Below are 25094 nucleotides of genomic sequence, written 5' to 3' on the forward strand. Positions count from 1 at the left end.
TATAGTTATAGTTTATCGTTATAGTTTATCGTTATAGTTTATCGTTATAGTTTATCGTTATCGTTTATCGTTATAGTTTATCGTTATAGTTTATCGTTATAGTTTATCGTTATAGTTTATCGTTATAGTTTATCGTTATAGTTTATCGTTATAGTTTATCGTTATAGTTTATCGTTATAGTTTATCGTTATCGTCGAACAGTGTGACCGAGGCTTTACACCAGCTCTGGTTGACATTCAGCCCAGGTTGGTGTGCCAACCAGGATCAACCCGTCTTCTAATCAATTCCTATTAATCTTTTACACGACTGCCGTTTCAAGTCACCAACCCCAGTTACCCCAGCGCCTTGAGTTACCCTTCTCAAGACACGGTTCGACCCGGGTTATCCAGAGGTTATCTGCCATGCCGTTAAAATATTCATGAAATATTTGCGCACTGCTGATGTTCGGGATTGTACGTAGATAAACGTAATTATTTCGGCGTTGATATTTTCAAAGACCATCGTTGTTTCATCGATAATCGATAACGATTGAAAGTCAGTGTTGACAATTTTCAAACGAGCTCTGAACATTACACAAATGTAATCGAGCAATATATTTAAGTCCTAACTCTTCAATCTTCAGGTAATTGTTATTTTTGTGATCCTCAATTCCTCATATAAATAACAGAAGGTTTTCATCATCGTGCACTGCACCAACATGATCTCTCTTGCAGATTATCGCTTGGATTATTTTTATGTTTCATTTTTCTTGATTTTGCGTATTTTCCACGTAAAAATTTTGCAGGTTATATATGATTGATTTTTGGTAAAGATTTATGTAATGAGATTAATTATTTTTCTATTTTTCATTTTTAGAGCACCGTATTCAGTAATAATATTTAACGACAAAACAGTTGAGTCACCTGATTTTTTCAGGTTCCTGAGACGATTGCTTAAATTGTCCAGCAAAGTGCGAAGATCATATCTTCATTTAATTTCAAACACCGCACTGCATAAAACATTCAAAAGATTTGTCTATTGCCAATTTGACATATTTGTCTATATGAATGCATAAATCTTGCTTTTGGCAACAATGGTTATCTTATATCAACAAAACATGAACTTTTAGCTTGTAGTTTTGTATAAATTGTTACTTAGTGTATTTGTTTTACAGATAAGTTACTTAATGGATCTGAAGAAATCACAAAATAGCAAGATAGATCTGAAAAATGTATGTTATTCTTTGAAAGTAAATAGTCCTCAAAAGAAAATTATGTTTTAATTATTCCCTGTTGGATTTTTAGAGTGATCATTGGTCAAGTCTTGTTGAAAAATATGGGTATGTACTTACAATAAAGTTTTTTTTATAGTAATTATGATTATTTTTTCTAATTATCTAATTTGAAACAAATATAATTCTTAGGATTAATTCAGATGTTGATAATGATGAAAGTTTGACAGGTTCATACGATTCATATGAAAAAGTATTTAAAATATTAAACATGGAAAAGAATGTAACATGGGAGGACGTTGTCAATGGTAAAATAATAAATATATTTTTATTTTAATGTGACTGCTAAACGAGATTATCAGTTGAAACTTCAAAATCGATTACTTGTGAAAATCTTTAAAAGTTTCAGCAGAAACTGGAATTTAGTACATGATTAAAAAAAAACTTTTATAAAAATATATTTTTTGCCAGCTCTTTAGTTATGCCATTTTAGTACCAGCTATTTTATCAGTGTTTTCTAAGAGTAAGTGAACAAAAGCTTAAGGAATCTTTCCTATTCCAGGGCTGAAAGTCACTCGAAGAATTTTAGGTTCTTCAAATTCAAAATTTACTGGCTAGTGCAACAAAAATGCTTGAAGTTAGCTGCTATTTTAAACCTTGTATTCATGTTTCCATATTTTATGTGTTCACAATTTCATCAGACTATATGAAGAGAAAAAATTCGGATATTTTATTAATTTTTTCAGGAAAGTCGTAGTTGTTTTTACGATTAATTATTTATCATCAAATTATAGTACTGATGTTGGCATATTTATAAAACTTAAGTTTGAAAAGTTTTAATTCTCACTTTGATGCTCACATTAAAACTTAGTATAGAATTGAATTTTTTGGTTTAAATTGTGATATTTGTCGACATTTACACTATAAATTAACGAACAATCTTACATAAGCCTGTGAACTATAATATCAACTTACACTTCACTGGCATAAGCTTCACAATTTATTACCTGGCGTAGCCAACCTGCAAATTTGTTCATTCTATTTTAATTTTTCCTCATTAACATTATTCATTTCTTTTGAAATCTATTGTTTTTACAGTGAGTGAACATCAAAATATTTACATAGCGTGAACATGCAAGCGGCTGGCTATATCACAGAAAAAAGCAGAAAATTTTGAAACATTGAATGGACTATAAATTTAGTAAAACATATCATAGATTTGTGTTAGTACCTCAGCACAATCTAACCATAAAAAAACCAGAAAATTCAACTTAGAAAAACGAGAGAGCGGCTTGTATGAAACGCATTTTGAAGTGCTTGTTTAAGCATGGAAGAGCTGTCAAAAATCAATTTTCATTTTATGGAATGAAGGTTTGGTTTAGGTTTACAAAGCATTGAAATTTCAGAAATTTTGATGAAGAGTGGACGCGCAGATGCGTAAAGTTGTGCTATTTTCTGTTTCAACACACAGTTTTCAAGACTTTTTTCGTGCATAAATGATTTTCATGCATAAATGATTGATCGGTTAACGAAGATGAGAATGGACACATTTTTTGACTTTGTCCAATCTGTCAGCTAATAGTTTAATCAAAGGCTATGTTATTTATAATAGGGGAATGCAGGTCAGCAGGGTGGGTTGTCTGTTTAAGGATTCAAATTCATTTGCTTGCGATGTTTAGTGGTTAAACATTTGCAAAATATCAATACCTCGGTACACTCTTAAGCAGAACTTTCTTTCTATGCTTTAGTGTTTTGGTTTTATAGCGTAAAACCCGAGCAATCAAATGCATGAAATCCTTTGTGGACGATTAAGGGTCAAGTAAGCTGCAGAAAATAACCCAATTTATGCATTCGCGTGGCGTACCATTTTTTCAAAAAAATTTTCTCGAAATTTTTCTCCGTTGTGGAAAAAGACCAAAACTTGAAATTTTCCTACTTCGTGGAAAAAGATCAAAACTTGAAGTTTTCCTACTTCGTGGAAAAAGACCAAACTTGAAATTTTCCTACTTCGTGGAAAAAGACCAAAACTTGAAATTTCCCCACTTCGTGGAAAAAGACCAAAACTTGAAATCAAACTTTTTTTACATGTTTTTTGTACATGTTTGTACTTTTTGTACATGTTTGTACGAGCAATTGAAGATGAGGTTAAATTCAAATTCGACAAACCTCTCTCTCTAGTTGTTCAAACTTTCTGTTTATTTTTAGCGTTAGGTTGTGCCGTTGATGCTAAAGTGCATTTATACTAACACGTAGCTATAAACCTATGACAAATTTAGATAAATTTATAGTCTATTAAACATTTCAAATTGTTCTTTTTTTCTGATAAACTCTCACACTCTGTATAATTGATGAACATGTTGGATATTTTATATATATTGTATAGTATTTCCTTGCTTTCACTTTGCTCATGTATTTTGTTTTGTTTTCAAGGCGATCATAAAGATGTGAAAAAATACGATTCAATGTTAAACAAGTCTAAATATGAACAATATTCGAAGTATTTTAAGAAAGTTACAACAGAAGGTAAAGTTACGTTAATATTTTTATTAAATAATGAAATACTGTTATGAATTTTATATAGTTTAAATACCTGAAAATAATTTTTGCTTGCACCAAATTTACTGAATTTATTTATTAGTTAGAATTTAATTTGTATATGTAAGCAAGCAACTTCTTGCTTTCCATTTCCAGTTGAAGTTAGGTAAACCTGTAATTGGTTTTAGCAGAATAGTGTTTTTAACATTTATTGCGTTTCTTGAACTCCTTCTTAGCTGTGTGTGATGTGCAAAATAAAAAAGACGAGGAGCTGATTTTGAAGAACGTGGACTGTTTGGTTCAAACTGCAGAGTAAGTTTACAAGTTCTACAAGTATCAAAGATGAAATTTTTTTATTATTTTAAAAAGTTGTTATTGTTGCAGGAAAGTAGTCGAAGATAAAAATAAGAGAGAGAAGTAAGTGAATGTTTAATGTTTGAAAGAACATTTTTGTGTGACATTATAGCTAGTGATAGCTCAGTGCTGTTCAAAAATTATGCCTGTTGAGCCTGCATGTGCCCTGGCATGCATTTGTCGAAAATCTTAACTCGCTGATCATGTATGATTAAACAATTTTATTTTTTTCTGAGCAACGAAGTTTGAGGAAATAATAAAGCTTATAAATGTTGAAGATTGCAGTGAATTTATAAGACTCTTGTTTTTCTCTGTACTACTCAATACATACACATCTTAGCCTTGTTTTTACGTATAATGAGAAAGTTCTTCAGAATTATCTATTTATGTACTATTTGAAAAAATATTTAATTTTATTTAAGAAATGTCGATAAACGAAAGTTTCTTTCTGCACAAAATGATGCTGTGCAACTGAATTGGGCTGCTGAGGATGATGACGGTGAAACAAGAGAAAATTCGGCATCCAAATTAAGTACGTTATGGCCAGTCATAAACTGACTGATGCCAAAGTTTACTTGGCGTATTTTTCATGTTTTTCAGGTTGCAAAAGAAAACGTGTTGCCTGGACCCCAGAAGAAGAGGAGTTCATCAGAAAAGGCTTCCGTAAATATGGTAGGCAGTGGTCTAAAATTAGAGATAATTATGCTTTTCAAACGTCGCATTTGAACAGTGTTTCCATCAAGGACAAATTTCGTAACATGATGAAAAAAGGAGACATATAGTTATTATCATGAGTAAAAATTGACATTGGGTTTTATTAAATTTTTCTGTTCTTTTATTCTATTGTGCTATTTAAATGGCTATGGATTTCACAAAATTTATTTCAATTTATTTAATTTGTAACATTTATAATTTTACAAAATACATGCTGCACGAGTCTATAATGTGACGTTGACATTTTTGTGTGACATCACCACGGTCCCATTTTACCAAATTTAATGACTTCTAACATTGTACTGTATGCCGAAGCAATTTTCGTAAAATTTTGAAGCTCATTTAGCACTTCTTGGTATGACATGTAAAACCTCACTGATCCACAAATGCGCAAACTATGACCAAGCTGAAGACAGTAGAACGTCATCTGATTGACATAAGTTTAAAGTAGCTGGAAAGAACTGCATAAGTTAACTTTATATTTTACATTGTTTGTACGACTATGTATTTATTTCAATGATACACGTATAGGGAATAAAGTTTGATCTAAAGATTTTCGGATCCCATTCGCGAAAAATCGGGTGAGAGAAATGGCGTTTGTGCACTTTCTTTTCAGCACTGTTTTCCCATTGTCTAATTCTTGACTACTACACTTCTAAGGAGTTTATTGTTATGCTGAGATCATCTTTAATCCAAACTCTGGATAGGATTCGAAGTAGAAAAGTTTCTTATCGGAGATTATTGTACAACTTGTGTTACAATTTATTTATGAACGTCGCTCTCAAGGTCGTTATCATGATCTTTGGTCGTGCTTTTTCAAACTATTTTTTGTGACAGATTCCGTCCCATCGACGCAGGCTGGTGCAAATAAAAAATTTGTTGAGAAGACCACACTAGCAAAACATTTCAAGACTATTTGCACTTAAAGATTGCAAATCTTGTTGCTGAATGTCTAGTCTTTTCAGTTTTCATCTGTGCATGTGGTTTTTTCATCGTAAACTTCATCAATGAATTTTAAGAAACGCAAAGCGGAAACATGCACATGTTTGTCATAAACACTTACGTGGCTGAGAAAATTTGAGTTCAGAAGAAATATTGTTTTTATGTGCTAAGTTTTTTGTGTTAAAAGAGAAGTATAATGACCACGTATCAAGAATTTATTCAGCAAAACGAAGATCGTGATGGTGTTCGTTTTAGCTGGAATGTTTGGCCGTCCAGCCGGCTTGAAGCCACACGTATGGTAAGTGGTCTTTCATATAATGGTTGCACGATTTAAAATTTTGTTAGTATTGAACGACAAATGACAGAGTGCAAAACTAGAGAAGACATGAAGAGTTTTAAAACTGCAGTTTCCAATGCTCGTACTTGTTTCTTTAACTTCTTGATTTGTTTTGAATTGAAAGTTGTACTGTACTTCTATATATGTTTTAAAATTTTAAATTCACTTATCTCAAATTTTTTTACCAAAAGCATTACTCTGTTTTGGTATACTGTCATAGTTACTTATTTTATGCATGCAATTTGACCATAGGTTGGTCACTAAGGGCAAATACATATATTTTCTGAACTGTCAGTCACTGTAGAGCTGATTGCTGTGCCCTTGAGCCAAATGACATGTATTCAAAAAGTTTAACTTTTTTTCCAGAGTTTGTTATTAATGATGGGTCATGTTTGCATCAAATTATGTGAATGCTCTGTGAATGATAGGAAACTCTAGTTCTAAAAAAATTGAAATTATTCATAACTATAAGCTCACAATATGTGGTTAAAATGCATTTACTGATAGAAGATTGACATATGTAGTTTGGCAGCAAAATATAAACTTTGAAATTTACAACTACTTTCAGGTGGTTCCCATAGGATGCATGTATACACCATTAAAAGAACGTCCTGATCTACCACCGATATGCTATGATCCTGTCATGTGTAGCCGTAGTAGCTGCAAAGCTATTCTTAATCCACTTTGGTATGTTGGATGTATGGTAAAGCATTTGCCATAAACACATGTCATTTGGAAATTATATTGATTCTATTACATTTCAGTCAGGTGGACTATAGAGCAAATGTGTGGCAGTGTAACTTTTGTTTTCAAAGAAATGCAGTAAGTTTGCTTTGTTTCATGTTAGGTACATACTGCTTGCAATTTACTATTCTTCTGATAACTTTATCATCAGGATCAACTTGATTTGAACCATTTTTTGAGCAAAGTAGTTTAAAATTGACGTCCTTCTTTAATTATTTATTTTTCAATTACAGTTCCCACCACAGTATGCAGGCATCAGTGAACAACATCAACCTGCTGAATTGATTCCTCAATTTTCAACAATTGAGTATACTTTACAGGTAAACAGTTGAAAATGACCTAGATTTTGATTTAAAACACTTCAATGAATCTTCATCCCATATTGAAATCATCATAGCCAATATGCATGTATATAATGGCCTGTCCCAGGTCCCTAGAGGATGTAAATTAGGCAAGTGATTAGCTCAAGTAAAATATGACTTTTTAAAGCGTGGCAACCCTGGACCATTGATTTATCTTCTTGTTGTTGATACATGTATGGATGATGAAGATCTACAAGCCGTCAAAGTATGATTGTAATGAAATTATGTTGTCTTTCACTTTGTGTTCTTTTCATGGACTATCTAGTTGATCTGACCCTTTTTGATTTGAACATTGATATATGTTATTTTCTGACTAATATATAGGAATCTCTTCAAATGTCCCTCAGCCTAATGCCACCAAATGCTTTAGTTGGTTTGATCACCTATGGAAAGATGGTAATTATTTTAAGAAATAGCAGTTCGGCATTATTGCAATATTCAACTATTCTGTGGGTCTTTTGTTCACATCCTTTTGGTTCGTCTTCATTTATCAAACTATGGTTGTCCAAACCATACTTGTTGACACTTAACTATGCAACAAAACTTGATAGTTTGGATTGGACCAAAGGTGGATCTCCACCTGATGATTTTTATGACTAATGTGTGAAAAATATTCAATGATAAAGACGATCATCGTTGGCTGCTCCTTAGCTTGTACTGCACATGTGGGTGCAATGGTTAATTGATTACGTTACCTAACTTTATGAATGGTATTCTATGTTTTAGGTTCAAGTTCATGAACTAGGTAACGAGGGTTGCTCAAAGAGTTACGTTTTCCGTGGAAGTAAAGACCTCAACGCAAAACAGATCCAGGTTCGATACTGTAATATCTATGTCCTGTGTTAGATTCAGTTGGGGTACAGTTATTGTTCCATTATTTTGTTTATGTTGCCATAGTGGTTATAGTGTTTATTGTTCTTGAGCCTGTTTTGAATATGCACGTTTTGTAGACTCATAAAATGAGGCATTCTATTACAGTCGTACTTTTACTTACGTCAGCAAGTACTGCTGAAATATATTACCTCTCTTGCCTCTCGTAAATGGATATCTCCAGTATACAGACACCCGATCATGGTCATAAGGATTTCTGTTTACGGGAGATTCAACTGTACTTACCAAATTGTCATATCACTTCTACATTTTTATTTAGATATATTATTCAAAAAGACGTAATCTGTATTGTGATTTTGTATCTCATTCGAAGATATCGTGTGATCATTTCAATAATTATTTTTAGCAAATGCTTGGACTGGGTGCTGCTGCTAGACAAGGTAATCCCCAAGCTGGAGCTCGTGGACAGATGCCATCACAAGGAAGTGAAATATTTAACAGGTATATTTGCTCATTCTCGTCAATTCTGCACTCGTTGCATTTGTTGCATAATGGAAAGGTATGAAAATACTTTTTAAATAAATAAAGTGAATGAACTTCCAAACCATGTTATAATGATAGTATTCAAAAACCATGGAAGATCCAGTACCTACTGTTATCTTTGCATCAGTAGTAGCTGCATCAACGTTCTACCTATCGTCAATATGTAGGGATTGGAAATTGGAGCACCTAGTTTATCATCAGCGTGTTGACAAATTGTTAAAGCTATGGCTAGCCTACACGAAGCTACGTATATAAATTATAACTGTTCGACCGTAATTATTATACGAAACTTAGAACAGCGTGAAAAGCGTTTCATCTATGAGAATTTTATATTTAACATGGCAGCCAACGAATTGTGTCTCTATAGCATTAGTGCTTGCGCTAAAATAGTGTACATTGCTACACTGTCCAGAAACATGTATATGATTGACATGAATGAATACAACGACAAAGAAACAATTATTGGGGAAATGATACGATGTAGAATTTCAAACTAATGTGAAGAGCATACATTCATGAACTTTATCAAATTTTGTTTTTTAAGGTTTTTGCAACCTGTTCATAAATGCGACATGAGTCTTACAGATTTACTTGGTGAACTTCAACAAGATCCATGGCCAGTAGCCACCGGTAAACGACCATTGAGGTCAACTGGTGCAGCATTATCTGTTGCTGTTGGACTTCTTGAGGTAAGCGATTACAACTTTATAGTGAACATTACACATACTTTGGTTTATACTTTACTGCGTGATATATACTTTACCACGGGACGAAAACTTAGCGACGTGATATGCAGTTCACCCATACACTTCATCACTTGACCTATACTGTATCACGTGTTTTATACTTTATACATTCGTGTCGTTATGCGTGGAGTGGTGTATATCGTGGATTGTGTTTAAATTCATTTGGTGACAATAAAACTTGTGTTGTCTATGAATTAGATATTTTGCATGTAGATGTTTGTAAGCGACATCTTGAACATGCAGCTGTGCGTTGCAATAATATGAATCAGTCAAGACTGTAATGAAAAAGAATATAAAAACATAAATTTAAAGTTGTTTTTCATAGCAAAACTCTATGTACTACGAGGCTTTCATATATTTCAGTGTACCTATCCAAATACTGGAGCTAGGATTATGACTTTTATTGGCGGATCTTGTACTCAGGTATTTGTGTTTCATTTATAAGGTCTGGGTTCAGGGTTTTAGTCTCTTTTTGAAAAATGAACTGGGTTGAATTTATGGAGTTGCATATGAATGTGGGCATGCCAGAGTTGTGTAACTTTCCTCGATCAATCAATTTGTTGATTTGTGCTAATATAGGGTCCGGGAATGGTTGTGGATAATGAGTTAAAGAATCCCATCAGATCCCATCATGATCTCGAGAAAGATAATGCACCGTATGTTCGCAAAGCTTGCAAGGTGAGAACATAGTTGAAGTAAATTTTTTCCCTACCTATCTCACGCCATTGTTCGACATGTGTTAATCATCTTAATTCTCTATCATTATGTCTTTGTCTCTCTTAAATTCCTGAGTTTGTTTTACCTCCATTTTTAGCATTACGAAGCTTTGGCCAATAGGGCCGCTGAAAACGGTCACGTGATCGACATCTTTTCTTGTGCATTGGATCAAACGGGACTTCACGAAATGAAATTTTGTCCCAACTTTACTGGGTACGTGTTCACGATCAAGATTGACACCAATATCTCGTTTTCCTTTAAGATGCACGTCAAGCGCCATGTTATTGCTTAAAACTTTATGTTGAGGTTCCACATGTTGTTTATTTTTACAATTGTCATGTACGTAGGTCAATCTTTGTCACGTAATTGTGAATGTTTTAGACCTCAGGATGGTTTCTATTTTGACGTCTATGTAATGTTCAATTTTTCATCTATATATTTCTACATTAAAAGCAAGACTTATATTGTTGTTGTATTTGCCACTAAACGTATTTAAAATCAGACATCGTGTCATAAGCTTCACTGCAGTTAACTTATGTTATCTTAGCTAAGTCATTTTATCTGATGTTAACTCATGTTATCTTAGTTAAGTCATGCATATTATTGTAACTAACTTTTCTTATCTTTTTAGCGAACAAAACAAAAAGTTTCACATTGTGTATATGCTTTCCCCCTAGATATATGCTTGTATATTCTTTTCTTTAAAATCCCCGTTAGAATTGATTTATGATCAAACTACCCTGCATCAATTTATAGTTACATTATCTCGCCTTTTTTGTTTTTCACAGCGGACACATGGTTATGGGAGACTCCTTCAACACAGCTTTATTCAAACAGACATTCCAGCGAATGTTTTCGAAAGACTTGCGTAACGAATTCAAAATGGCTTTTGGTGGAACGTTTGAAGTTAAGGTAAATTTTCTGATATTTAATAAATGACATCAGTTGAAAAATTGTCTGTTTACACATTCCATTTAATCTTTCTTTTTGCCTGAGATGATGCATTGTTTTATTTCTTACAGACATCAAAGGAACTAAATGTTTCAGGATGCATTGGACCATGCATTTCGATGGATAAGAAAGGAGCAAATGTTTCTGAAACGGTGAGTCTTCATTATTACAAGGAAATTCAATAAAATATCCACATTCTTGAAAACTGTGAGGACTTTCGACAATGAAGTGAAATTTAGAGTTACTCATCGACTTTTCTTGTTGGAGTTGTTGAGTCAAAACAACCTCCCTTTTGTGATACTCAATGTGTTCGCTGATTTGAAAGGATGTCATATGATGGAAAAATCTTGTAGACAACTTATGACAAATTGATTTAAATATTCATACAAATGCTTTATGATGCATATTGTGTGGTATTATTAACTTTACAGCGCCTTTTCTGACGATATATTGAACTTGTCAACTCTCAAACGATGGTTGTCGCTGTAAAATAGCTGTTAAATTGAATTAATTTTTCGAATCTTATGGTTGTGTTTGTTTATTCAATGTTGTTATTCTTGTACACATACTCAATATCTGTTATATGAAAGAATGTTTTACGCAAATGCAGATCATATTTTCATTTAATTTCAATATCTGTTATTAGGAGATCGGTTTGGGCGGTACATCGTCCTGGAAACTGTGTGGATTTGATTCATCGACAACGTTGGCGATATTTCTTGAAGTCGTAAATCAAGTTAGTTAAATGATGATTTTTAATTCATTTCCTTACAAACTTGCAGCATTTTCATGAGTGGCAAAAATTGAAACGAGTCATACGTGGTGTAAGCGTTGTGTGGTTTGAATGCGATTTGTATTCGCCGTGATTTAATGTTCGTCGTAAGTGCGTTAAGGGTTACTAGGCAGTTGTCCTATTAAAAAAAGATTTGGGCATTTTACTAAGGTCACAAAAATTTTGAGAAATCATTGTCTCCATTGTAAATTTTGTAACGGTTGAATGTCGTTGTGTAAAGGATCTTACTTAGGATGATTATTTTATTGGTTTTTTTTTTACGATAGTTGCGTTTACATATTGTTCCTTCATAAGATGCTGAATCTCCATTTATATTATAGACGTCAATTTTTTTCATTATAACATTTCAAAATTTGCACGAGAATAAACATATTTTACAAATGCATATTCTAACTTCTTACCTCAATGACCGTTATCGGCCTGCTGTCCCCTCCCTCCTCCTCCCCTCAACTCCCCCCCACATAACCAGAGGTTATGTGTTTGTCCTGGTCGTTTTGTATCTAGCACACCGCTCCAATCCCGCAAGGCTCGCGCGGCTGTGTACAGTTTATAACTCACTATCAACATTCAAGTGGTCAGCGGAGGATACGTGTCACGACATGCGCAAGAAATTGGGTGAATGCGGATAATCTCAGTCATGTGTCGTTAGGTGGGTCGATGCTTTTTGAATGGTTGACTTTGCTTGTTTTACCTAAAGAATGTTCTACAAATCATCACCAATTCATCACCAATGTTCATCACCAATTTCTTATTTCCTGACAATTGTGGCGACATCTTCATAATTACTAAGACAACTCTTAATTATTTTATTTTATTTTATTTATGTCATAGTTTGTTTTTATATTGGTTTGGTCCCAGGCCTCTTGTTACGTCACTATTCGTTTTTATATTGAATGACTCTCTTATGATTTTTGGACTTTAGGCTTTGACCAGGAAACGTCATGTGTAATGATGAGCCGTATCGCAGTTTTCCGAGCAGAAACAGACGACGGGCCTGATGTACTGCGATGGTTGGACAGAATGTTGATTAGATTATGTCAGAAATTTGGAGAGTTTAATAAAGAGGATCCGAGCTCATTTCGTTTGGCTGAAAATTTCTCATTATATCCACAGGTACGTGTAATATTAATTAGTTTAATGAGGTTCTATGAAATTGATACTAGGTTCTATGAAATCGATACTAGGTTCTATGAAATCGATACTAGGTTCTATGAAATTGATACTAGGTTCTATGAAATTGATACTATTCTTGATTTTAGTCAGCTTTATGAAACACAATCAGTTGGAAATATTTGAAGAGGCCTTCGCATTGTTGTTCTTGCTGTTGTTGTTGTCGTTTTTGCTGACGTCACACATGTCGTCATATATTAATTATGTAATATTTTATTTACTTTTCAGTTTATGTTCCATCTAAGGAGATCACAGTTTTTACAATATTTTAATAACAGTCCAGATGAAACTTCCTATTACAGGTAAGTAGCTACAAGGTCTCTTCTCACTTTAAATTTTATGTTTGTGAATTCAATTGACCACAAAGGCGTAACTACTAAGGGCTCAGACAGAGAGAACCCATGCTTCTCCGAGTTGTGAGGGGGTCTGTTTAAAATATGTTTTAAATGAACGAACATCTGCACAGTATTTTTTTTCTTGAAAATTGAAAGTTCAGAGCAAGTTAAAGCTTTATTTACTCAATTTTATACCTTGAAATGTATTTGATATAAATATTCAATATATCTACTCGTGCTCCCAATGGTCATCCGAACAGACGCGCTGAAGGAAAAACGCAAAAATTATCCGGAAATAAAATACATCATTGTCCTTTGCGATACAACCTATTACAGCTGATATTCACTGAGCGCGTCTGATATTTTTGCCAACTTCTTTTTCATAGACACGTGCTTAATCGGGAGGACGTGATGAACTCTCTCATCATGATACAACCAATTTTATACTCCTACACATTTCACGGTCCACCTGAGGTATTTTTTATAAGTTTGAAGGTACTGTTGACAGAAGATAGTGTGAACTTATCTTGTTTGACGATAGTCTTGTGTTTACAGCCCGTGTTGCTGGACAGTGGTAGTATACAAGGGGATCGTATTTTATTGCTCGACACATTTTTTCAACTTCTTATCTACCATGGTGAGGTAGGATAAAGTTGTTTTCTTTTGACAACCAACTTCTGTAAACTCAATCAGTACTTTTCATGATAACCTACGACGTTTCCCTGCAGGAAAAATAACTCCAATTATTACAAGTGATTAGAAAATACAAACATGTCAATTATTTTAGACCATAGCACAGTGGAAGAAATTGGGTTATCAAAATGACCCTCAGCACGAAAACTTCCGGCAGCTGTTACAAGCTCCGAAAGACGACGCACAAGAAATACTGCAAACGAGGTTTCCCATGCCTCGTTATATCGACACACAGCACGGCGGTAGTCAGGTGTGTTGAATTTGGCTGTGGAATATTTCTTCATGTTATCTTTGTAATATAGTATAACCCTTGTAACCCCGATATAATCCACTGAATCCCATTGAAATTAAACCGTAAACTAAGAAAAGGACAATTTCAACTGTATACGATAGCCATTTCTTTAGTCACATATTAAATTTTTATTTTATGCATCTGATGGATCTTCTGTCTTCGTTGGATGAATATAAAAAAACTGAATGTTTTTGCTAGGCACGATTCTTGTTGTCAAAAGTGAACCCATCTCAAACGCACAACAATATGTATCCGTGGGGACAAGATTCCGGTGGGGCTCCTGTCTTAACGGATGACGTCAGTCTTCAGGTGTTTATGGATCATCTGAAGAAACTTGCTGTCTCAAATACGTCGTGATCGTTCACTGAGCGCAATTCTTAGGGATGAACTGAATTTATCAACAAATAAAGCTCCATATTAAACAGAACTTAATTAAATATCTCAGCAGGAAAATTATCATTAAATAAAATCTTTATAACTAACAATAGATAGCAATACCTTTGCAGAGAAAAATGAAATCGAAATGTGTTCAAACAATTTCAATACAACATGATCCTTGGCTTGTATTGGAACTTTTGACAAAGTCGAAAGTGTTTTCTGTTTTATAAATTTAACTTGTTCTCTTGAGTGTTTCAAGAAGATTCTTGAGTGCTATTCATCTGCGTAAGAAGCCTGCTACTTTCATCTGCGCAAACAACATGCTTCTTTGATCTGCGCACGCGATGTTTTCAGTTATCACGCAAAATTTAAAATAAGTTAAACTAATGATTATCGTAATGTCAACGAGAGTTTAACCACAATACTCGAGATTACGTAAATTTGCACTTCCTTTACCTTGAAAGTAGAAAAAAATTCACTCGAAACATTTGTTGCGTTTTTGACGCGTCTATTTCATAATCCAACTCATAATTATCATGTTAATTGTTTTGTATGTAACTTATTAATGACGTCTTTTGCTACATATTATAGACTCTTATCATGTCAGCAATTAACATTTTTTTGCTACATGTTAATCACTGTTTATTTTTTGCCTCTTGCTGTGGAGCTGTTCACCACCAAACGACGTACTTTCATGTTATCATTATTGACATGACCCATTACAACCCGCAGACTTATCAGAAAGTAACTTGAATTTCATAATAAGCACATTAAAATTAGGCCCAAGATGTTAAGTAGTCCTGACACTATTTGTTTATGGACGACATTTTTAAAGAAAAAATTAGTTGTTGCTAACACCCCCATATCACAATTTGCGAAATTTCGGAATGTAAAAAAATAACAACATCATTCATGCGTTAAATTTGTTAAGCAATAACACGTGACCTCGGCCCAATTCCTCCCCATCCTGTATAGCCATTGCTAGTTGGTGGGTTTCTCCTTCGAGAAGGTAAATTTATATTATCCTGTAAACTCAGGTAATTTTTTACTAACATGGCGGACGAGGAACAAGAATACTTTGGTTATTTTTATGGTGATGATGAGGACAAAGGCCTCATGGATACTGCTTGGGAAAACCAACAGAAAAAGGTAGAATTATTGCCTTCATTACGACACGAACTTCAATCGATTCTTCGCTGTATGTTTGATTTAAATGTAGTGGAATATCAATGAAATATATAATTGCAATTTGTGCAAACTTTTGACAGATGTGTACAATAGAACATAATAAATGTAATCCGGTCTCATTTTTTCAATGTGATATATGTATGATTTGCAGACATTTACCGCCTGGTGTAACTCGCATTTACGCAAAGTAGGCGTGCAAATAGAAAGCATCGAAGAAGATTTTCGCGATGGCTTGAAACTTATGATTTTGCTCGAAGTTATATCGGGTGAGCGATTGCCCAGGCCTGAACGGGGAAAAATGCGAGTACACAGAATCGCAAACGTATTAAAAGCATTGGAGTTCGTAACGGACAAAGGCGTCAAATTGGTATATATTGGTGCTGAAGGTTAGACATTGTACAATATAATTTAAATGTTCAGATATAAATCATGGTATTAAGTGCATTTCAACTTCATAGAAATTGTTGATGGCAATTTGAAAATGACGTTGGGAATGATTTGGACAATAATTTTGCGATTTGCTATTCAGGACATCGCCGTAGACGGTATGTACTTGTTCTCAAGGATAAGCTACAATACATATGTGAATGTTTCGAATTGGTTATTTGCATGTTAAACATCTCTTAATATTCAAATATTATCACGAGTAGAGTTGTCTTCGAAAGATGGCCTCCTATTGTGGTGCCAAAGAAAGACGGCACCCTATAAGAATGTGAATGTGCAGAACTTTCATCGAAGGTATTTTTTAATATACAATACAAAAGTTTTTGTTGTTTTCTTGGCTTGCAAATTAGCTCAAAGACCTAGCTTTGCGATATGTTAATTTGCATTCTTTAGCACTTTTATTGATAGCACAATTATTCCCTTTTTTCCATATTTCAATTCCGGCAATTATTACGGGCTAATGAATATGTTTTTGGTGCTATAGCTTCAAAGATGGTTTGGCTTTTTGTGCTCTTATTCACCGCCATAGACCAGAACTTTTAAACTATGCTGAACTCAGACAGGTCAGTATTTTGATAAATTTATCGCATGCACATCTTATATGACCATATATGGTATAGCTATTCCCAAGAGGTGTGTCAAGTATTGTTATCATTGTAGACGTATTATAAGCTGAAAATTGTTTCCGTTTGACGATCTTATATTTAACTTCAGCAGTTGTTTTTTTCAATTTCCACCTTATACAATCTCATATACGGAATAAAGTGATTAATAAATATCATTTTTAAAAATTTCCACAAAACGTTTTACTAATTGAGCAAAGCAGGTTGTAAAAATTTTGGAGAATAAGTTTCTTTGTTTTTGGATTATTAATTCACAGTTATACGTCATTGTGGAGTGACAAGGCAAATCTGAACGCAATACCAATTTTTTTAAAGAACTGGTATTTGGAAAATGCAATGACATTAAAATATGGGCATAATTTTGTCAGGCTTTAGTCATCAATTAATGAAACACAATGTAGTGTTAAGGCATTGATATTAATGTATACAGTTTTTTGAACATAAGCTTCCTTCCCAGATTTGGTTTAAGAAAATTGATTCACATTAAAGCACAGGAAGTTAGCAAATGTGAAGATGGCTAATTAATAAAACCTTTGAATATAGTGATAACTGATAACTCAAATGTTATGTAAACAAAATAAGTATTTTTTGAACTTATCTAATATCTGGCTGAAAAACCTTCAAAACAATATGAATGTTTGTTATATGGGCTTAACTACTAAAATGAAAACAGTAAAATTGCATCAAACTCTAAGCAAGATTTTATATTATGAATTTTATTTAAAAATGAGTCTTCAGTCAAAGCCAACTATGTAAAACAAAAAGTGCAGAAGAACTACAATTACTGATATTTTATTATCGTTTAATGCATTAAAAAGAAAGAATTAATTATAAATGTCCCATACTGGAAAGTTTGTATTGCACACCCAAGATCTCAGGCGAAATTTTGAAAAAGTATGCCTTTTTGCAAAAATACGTATAGTGCTAAATTCGCTTTTCAGGCATGCAAAAACAAGCAATAACGAAAGTCAGGTGTGCAAAATTTTTTGTAAAATTTGATCTCAGCTGTGCAGTTAACAACTTTTCGAGTCTGGTAAATGCAAAACAATTTTAAAAAAAAACTTAAGGCAATCTGCCTTCATTCCTTGGACAAGTAAAGATATGTAAATAATCAATGGTAAACCTCAGATCATGACAAAAGAACACTAAAGATGATATTTGCAACGTTTGATCATTTTGTATACTTTCTTCTAGGATAACCCTGTTCATAATCTTAACCTTGCATTTGAAGTCGCTGAAAAACATTTGGACATCCCCAAAATGTTGGATGCTGAAGGTTAATTTATTTTACTTGATATTTAAGCATAGTTGAGCAGTATATTTCCATTTTTGATTACCAAATGCAGGCTTTAAACTAATAATAAAAGCCTACTGGTCATCATGACCAATCTGTTATTAAATTGGTCTGTCATGCTTTTGAACATAGATAGTATTTTGACATTGTGAAGAATTGCGATTGTTTTTTCCAATTTTGTATTTGAGAAACTTTCTTTAGATTCTTTAACTTTTTAATTTGCAGAAATGGCCAGCATGGAAAAACCAGATGAACGTGCTGTGATGACATACGTATCATCATATTATCATGCCTTCTCAAGCTCACAACAGGTCTTTTAGTAATTTGAAGATTTGAGAATTTTCATTGGGGCATATGCTTATCAATTTCCTAGAAAAGTTCTTGCTCTAAAATAACTCGAACCATTTTGCAATATGCAAGTTGCAAAGCATTAGTTTGTACCTTGTGTATTGAAATGCATAATTGCAAATAGGCAAAACTGTTTTAACCAGCAATATGTGACAAGATCTCTTTCTTTTTTAGGCTGAAACAGCATCAAAGCGAATTTGTAAGGTACTGGATGTCAACCGTGAGAATGAAGGTCGTATGGAAGAGTATGAAAATCTGGCCAGTGATGTAAGTTGTTGTTGTTTTTTATTTTCCAACATATTGCCATTGATAATTTTTACGTATCTCTCTTTTCACAAAGCTCTTAGATTGGATCAACAGAACAATGCCATGGTTAGAAGACCACACATCAGATGGCACTTTGCCTGGTGTGAAGGTATGAACATGTTCAATCATGGATATTGTACTTTAATATGTATGATTTGGCAAATAATAATTTGATAGGATGGTTCTTTAACTTGTTTTTCATGTGGCCTACAATAAAACTTTCCTTGTCTTACACTTGTCAAAATGTGTACATTGTCAAAATATCTTTGTCTTTTACAAAAATCCAATGCACAAATTTGCACACATCACAAAATTTATGAATGACATGTGTACCTTTAGAGACAACTGGAAGAGTACAGGAAGTATCGTGGAACTGAGAAACCACCCCGTGTGGAAGAAAAGGCAAACTTGGAAACGCTTTTCAATACATTGCAAACTAAGTTGAGATTGAACAATCGTCCTGCATATCTACCCAGTGAAGGCAAAATGATAAATGTATGTGTTTTCTTATTTGACATTGATACTTTTCTTTTTTGTCAAATTAGTCTTTTTATTTTGACCTCAAATCTGTTCATGGTCAAAGTCAATCAAAACTTAAATAAATATAATGTAACAGATCGTATTTCATTGGTGGCTATTTTATTGCATTGTACTTGTGCATGCCAAAACCATATACAAGATCTTTTCTCATAATGTGTATTCTATGTGATGAACTTTACTTGAATTGTCATCGTACAACTAGAAAATACTATGAATGCATAATCATGCTATGAAGAAAAAAAATTTTCACCACTATTGTGCGGTTATTACTTTTAGATGTTAATTTTTAGAGAGACAAGTTTTACTTACTTGTCATATTGGTATTGCATTTTTTTGATAGCATACATTCTTGAAAACTCAATGTATTTACTACAATAGGACATAAACAATGCATGGAACAGATTGGAATCTGCTGAGAAAGATTTCCAGGATTGGTTACTGAAGGAGCTTAGACGGTAATTAAAATACCAATGACTTATGTGTACAGATACGAAAACCTGTACATCTCAACTCATCATCAAACCACAATAAATATTTATGTGCTCACAAACATCATAAATTTTGAATAATTGTTTAGCTTTATAAAATTATGAACTCATTGATATATGCACTTTAATAAAAAATAAACAAGTATTTCAAAATTTAGCATTCACCTTTGATAAAACTTGCTCTGTGATTATTAAAACTTTATTTACTGATGTAAACAATAAATCCAAATTTTTTTTCAACAAAATCCAGAATGGAAAGGCTCGATCATTTGGCAGCAAAATTCAAACATAAGTGTGATATTCATGAGGCATGGACTGACGGAAAGAGTGCTATGCTACAAACAGATAACTACAGTGATGCAAGCTTAGCCGACGTCTTGGTAAAGTTTTAAAATTTTTGACTGTTTGTGCAGAGAGAGCTGCTAAAAATTTCCATAATTTTCAATTTACGTGTGTGATCTGATTGGCTGTTTCCTCCCTCTAATAATTTGACCTTCACTGTGGGTCTAGATGCAACCTTAGTTCAGCAAACATGCTTGTCTCTGAAATCACTATTCACAGCTATTCACTAATCAAATTTGCATCATTGGTATCCTACTGAATGATCTAAGTTTTTATCTTCTATTCTTTTACGTTAATCGTAGGCTTTGATAAAAAAGCACCAAGCCTTTGAAAGTGATCTTGCTGCTCATCAAGATCGAGTTGAGCAAATTGCAGCCATCGCTCAGGAACTGAAGTAAGCGTTTATTTCGTCAATAAGTGTTGTGTACAATCATGCTTTAGAACATATGACAATGATTTTTATATCTTTTTTAGCACTTTGAATTACAGCGAAGTGGACGCTGTAAACTCTCGCTGTCAGGTATTCATGACTATCATTAAGAAGGAGTTGTATGAATCCATATATTAAAGTCGCTCTAGTTGAAAACTTAACCCGTTTAAATCCACTATTTTTCTCATATTATTCCTATTGTCATGTAAACTTCCTATATTTATTCACTTCGCACTGAAGATGGCATAAAGTATGGCGAAACATGTTTGTTATAAAGAAATTTGTCGTCTATTTTAAATGTCTTACAATCATGTGAAAACACTTCTAAACGTTTCCAATTAGTGTAGCAACTGTTGATCTTGACGGTTTTTCTTAAGTTAAACTATTTAGCTTACGAAAGGTATTTATAAGCTAAATTTTTTTTTTCTACAGACTATTTGTGATGATTGGGAAAACCTTGGTCAACTTGCCGTAAATAGAAGTCAGGCATTAGCGGTAATTATTTGATTGTCATTGATATTGTGTAGTTTTTAAGCTCTAATTACATGCGTTCTTAAAGTTAATTGCTTATGCTTTTGAATGCTCAAATCCATCTATATTACGGACGTGAAAGTTTTAATGGAAGTTGAGCCAATCGACTATGTTACATATTGTACTCAAGACGAACATCTTGACCCCCTCACTTTTGTTTTTCAGGATGCGAAAGCACGACGTGAACAAATCGATATGTTGCGTTTAGAGTTTGCCAAGAAAGCAGCGGTAATTATAGTATTAAACATCACTGTATATTTACCAAATGAACTATATTGTAAACTTGAAGGATAAACTGAAGTATTTTCTCTTGTATAAACCATTCCCTTCGTACTTGTAGCTATATAGCCATCGTCATGTCATTATTAAATACGTAATTTTCACTTTTTTTGGACATAACTTAGTTCAATTTTAGTTCTCATTCATCCTCGAAAAGCATGATTTCGATAAATATATAAGTTATTGTGTCCATTTTTAAACAGCCATTCAATAATTGGTTGGAAGGTGCCAAAGAAGATCTCATGGATATGTTCATCGTTCACACGGTCGATGAAATCCAGGTTTGTCAGCGGTCTTTCATGCACTATTGTGTGACAACTGGAAATGATAACAACTTCAATAACGGGACTAACGAAAATAAATTTTACTATACGAAAGAGTGAATTAGAATCAATAAACGGTTGATTAGTTTTTTTATATCTTCGTTAGGAATTACTGGACGCTCACGATGCTTTTAAAGCAAACATGTCTGCTGCAAATGACGAGTATGATTCAATCATGGCTCTCGCAGCCGAAATGAACGCGTTGGGATGTACTGACAACCCGTACACAACGCTCACTCCTGACGTATGTAAATATTGTATTAAAAACATTCAGATGTTAAAGATTTCTTACATTTTTTGCTACTAAATAAATGCAAGTGCTCTAATCAAGTGATCACTGCCAAGAGACTACAATTATCTTTTGTTTGCAGGAGATTGGTTCCAAATGGTCTGAAGTTCTTGACTTAGTGCCGCACCGCGAAGAGCTTTTGATGAAAGAACAGCATAATCAACAATGTATCCTTCAGTGTTTTCATCAATATTTTCATCAATATTTTAATAAGAATATATCTTTCTTAAATCATACATGTAATGGAAAACTGCATTGTAACCCCGAATGTTTATCTCAAGCCATGATGGCTAACAAAACAAAAGAGTCGAACTTCAACGAAAGGCTTAAACACAAACGAACTGCATAATAGGCACGAGACAACGTCAACAAAAGACATCTAAACGAACACCAAGGCTTCAACATAAAAACAAAAATTCAATATAAAACACAAGAGTTATATACAAACACAAAATTTCCATGCATAAGAGCTTTTTATTTTATGTAATTGAAACTTTAACTCGACATCCAGCAAATGAACAACTACGTCTCGACTTCGCAAACAAAGCCAACGTCTGTGGACCATGGATACAAACACAGACAGAGCAACTAAGAAACATCGGAGTACAAAATCACAAAACGTTGGAGGTAAACTCGTATATGTTCACCAATGTTCAATAAATTTGATCTTATATTTTATGAACTGTTGAACTGAACACAATAACTTTATTAACATCTCGAACATGTGGATTTTCCACCGAGAATTCAAATTTAATTAAAGAAGAAGAGGTTCATGTGCATCAGGAGGTTGTCACTTCCCCCCACCTTTTCAGTACATTGTAAAATTTCCTTTCATCCTCAATTTAAAGACAACCTTTAGCTACGTTTCATATACTTTAATATTCATTCAATCGTATTTAATATTTTCAGGATAATTTGCAAGCCCTTCAAGGGTTTGAAAAAACGTGTACAGCTTACAAACCGAACATTGACGAACTGGAGGACATCAATCAAGTGAGAGATCTCGTTAATCTACGTCATGTTGCTCTAGTTCTTTAGATATACGTTTTTATTATTGCCAATTTCTAGAGAGTTCAAGAGGCCTTGATTTTCGAAAATCCTCATACAAAGTATTCAATGGAGGTAAAAAACGCTACTCGAGTTTTTGAAAGTACTCACCAGAAGTTCATTATTTTTTTCTTGAGCCTACATCATGAGGTAAACGCTGACCTTATTGTCTGTTTTAAAAAGGTGCTGCGAGTCGGATGGGAACAACTGTTGACTGGAATTGCAAGAAACATTAATGCAGTTGAGAACCAGGTAATCTTGAAACTTTCAGCTATCGGCGTGTTAAGATAATGGAGATGTAGTCTGGTGTGTTTACTTGGGAGGTACTTGCATCGTAAGTAAGTTGGTGAAAGGGTACCATCTCTGCAGGTAGACAGAGAGGAGAATGCTTGAAGGCTATTATTAATCTGAATGTTCAGATAACAATGACTTTGTCACACCCACTCGCCTTTTGATATCTGCCTCCTAATGGCAACTTACCATTCTCTTTCACTACCTATAATACATCCAGAAAGAAGATCGAAGTACTAAATTGTAACGACCTTCCAAATTTTGTAGATCTTGACACGTGACTCGAAGGGAATCACGGAAGCTCAGATTAAAGAATTTAGAGACAGTTTCAATCATTTCGACCGAGTAAGTAAAAAATGATCTTTAATATATTTCTAATCCCATTTTGTATGGTTCATTAGCTGTTTAATTACCTTGCTAACTATAAATCTTCGTGGTATAAATTGTATTTATGAACCATTGCTAACTATAAATCTTCGTGGTACAAATTGTATTTATGAACCATTGCTAACTATAAATCTTCGTGGTACAAATTGTATTTATGAACCATTGCTAACTATAAATCTTCGTGGTACAAATTGTATTTATGAACCATTGCTAACTATAAATCTTCGTGGTACAAATTGTATATATGAACCAATGCTAACTATAAATCTTCGTGGTACAAATTGTATTTATGAACCATCATCGATGAGTTGTAAACATATGATCTTGTGTTTTCTTGCAGGACAAGTCTTTGTCTTTAGAACCTCATGAATTCAAGATGTGCCTTATAAGTTTAGGCTACAACCTGAAAGAGGGCGATAAGGTGAATTTAGGTTTAATGATAATTACGGGCCTGCAATGCCCGGCAAGGCAGCGACGTTCTTCATCATCTTTTATACTTGTCATCTGTAGGGCGACGAAGAAATTGATCGTATTATGATGATCGTTGATCCAAATCAGACTGGAAAAGTGACATTCCAGGCGTTTATAGATTTTATGACCCAAGAGGTCGCAGATACAGACACTGCGGAACAGGTGATGGATTCATTCAAAATACTTGCCGGAGATAAGGTGAGAATTTTAACCTGTTGTTACATCCCGTGCCATTTTCTCAACTTGTCATATTTGTTCTCCAAAAGTGCATCGTGCATTATAATAAATGCCCGGAGAACAGTCGTTGCATGGTTTTATTCACTACACATTCCTTCTTTCATTATAGCCTTACATCACAGCCGAAGAACTTAGACGTGAATTACCTCCTGATCAAGCTGAATACTGCATTGCAAGAATGGCGCCTTATGAGGGTGAGGATGGCGTTGATGGTGCATTGGATTACATGTCGTTTTCAACTGCTTTGTACGGAGAAAGCGACCTATAGTTAGCGAACTCTAGAAAATATTATTCAATTGTAACAAATTACCGATTTCTAGTCGTCACAAAATTGTTTCAAAAGTTGAAACTCGAAAATGTACGAAGAATTTATAGCTCGACAAATGATGGAATTTCTGGCATAAATTGAATTTGCAGACTGTGAAAACCTTTGGTACGAATGGTTTTAGATATCATTTGTTGCAGTTGTAGTGTTGATGAAACTTGTGTGTGTTTTTGAGTTTCGGATATAGTTTGTGAAAATCGGTGTTTTTTTGATTATTTTTTATAATTAAAGATCTCTGTTATTTTGTTAGTGAAATGAACGATG

General features: G+C 33.7%; 3 protein-coding genes across 7 annotated transcripts; all 3 read left to right on the plus strand.

Moving 5' to 3' along the window:
• The first annotated feature begins 488 nt into the window (after positions 1–488).
• LOC124441877 (myb-like protein F) lies at positions 489–4937 on the plus strand. Of its 5 annotated transcripts, none has more exons than XM_046992342.1 (11): positions 501–622; positions 714–784; positions 856–915; positions 1154–1210; positions 1284–1318; positions 1403–1518; positions 3641–3733; positions 3982–4057; positions 4130–4162; positions 4522–4631; positions 4700–4937. In XM_046992342.1, the coding sequence occupies exons 4-11, from the start codon at positions 1166–1168 to the stop codon at positions 4879–4881; spliced, it is 690 nt and encodes a 229-aa protein (XP_046848298.1). In that variant the 5' UTR covers positions 501–622; positions 714–784; positions 856–915; positions 1154–1165; the 3' UTR covers positions 4882–4937. The 5 variants fall into 5 exon arrangements, with proteins under 5 accessions (XP_046848299.1, XP_046848298.1, XP_046848301.1 ...); XM_046992345.1 differs by having other exon boundaries at positions 856–892; XM_046992344.1 differs by lacking the exon at positions 714–784.
• Positions 4938–5850: 913 nt separating this feature from the next.
• LOC124441876 (protein transport protein Sec23A-like) lies at positions 5851–14855 on the plus strand. The gene is made up of 22 exons (XM_046992341.1): positions 5851–6053; positions 6661–6779; positions 6857–6914; positions 7070–7156; positions 7326–7403; positions 7523–7594; positions 7925–8011; positions 8436–8530; positions 9117–9261; positions 9682–9741; positions 9898–9996; positions 10133–10248; positions 10824–10947; positions 11058–11138; positions 11633–11722; positions 12284–12428; positions 12702–12892; positions 13178–13251; positions 13671–13758; positions 13840–13926; positions 14072–14227; positions 14468–14855. Exons 1-22 carry the CDS (start codon positions 5952–5954, stop codon positions 14624–14626), a joined length of 2313 nt encoding a protein of 770 aa, XP_046848297.1. The 5' UTR covers positions 5851–5951; the 3' UTR covers positions 14627–14855.
• Positions 14856–15595: 740 nt separating this feature from the next.
• Positions 15596–25085, plus strand: LOC124442898 (alpha-actinin-like). The gene is made up of 27 exons (XM_046993411.1): positions 15596–15796; positions 15987–16221; positions 16294–16380; positions 16486–16573; positions 16764–16842; positions 18097–18178; positions 18422–18507; positions 18719–18811; positions 18885–18959; positions 19190–19345; positions 19769–19845; positions 20129–20258; positions 20523–20614; positions 20695–20740; positions 21083–21145; positions 21347–21409; positions 21664–21741; positions 21890–22027; positions 22155–22239; positions 22584–22699; positions 22982–23065; positions 23141–23194; positions 23303–23371; positions 23678–23755; positions 24138–24218; positions 24308–24466; positions 24615–25085. Exons 1-27 carry the CDS (start codon positions 15701–15703, stop codon positions 24771–24773), a joined length of 2649 nt encoding a protein of 882 aa, XP_046849367.1. The 5' UTR covers positions 15596–15700; the 3' UTR covers positions 24774–25085.
• The last annotated feature ends 9 nt before the right edge of the window (positions 25086–25094 follow it).

This window comes from Xenia sp. Carnegie-2017, unplaced genomic scaffold (genome assembly GCF_021976095.1).
Source record: "Xenia sp. Carnegie-2017 unplaced genomic scaffold, XeniaSp_v1 HiC_scaffold_20, whole genome shotgun sequence".
Lineage (NCBI taxonomy): Eukaryota > Metazoa > Cnidaria > Anthozoa > Malacalcyonacea > Xeniidae > Xenia > Xenia sp. Carnegie-2017.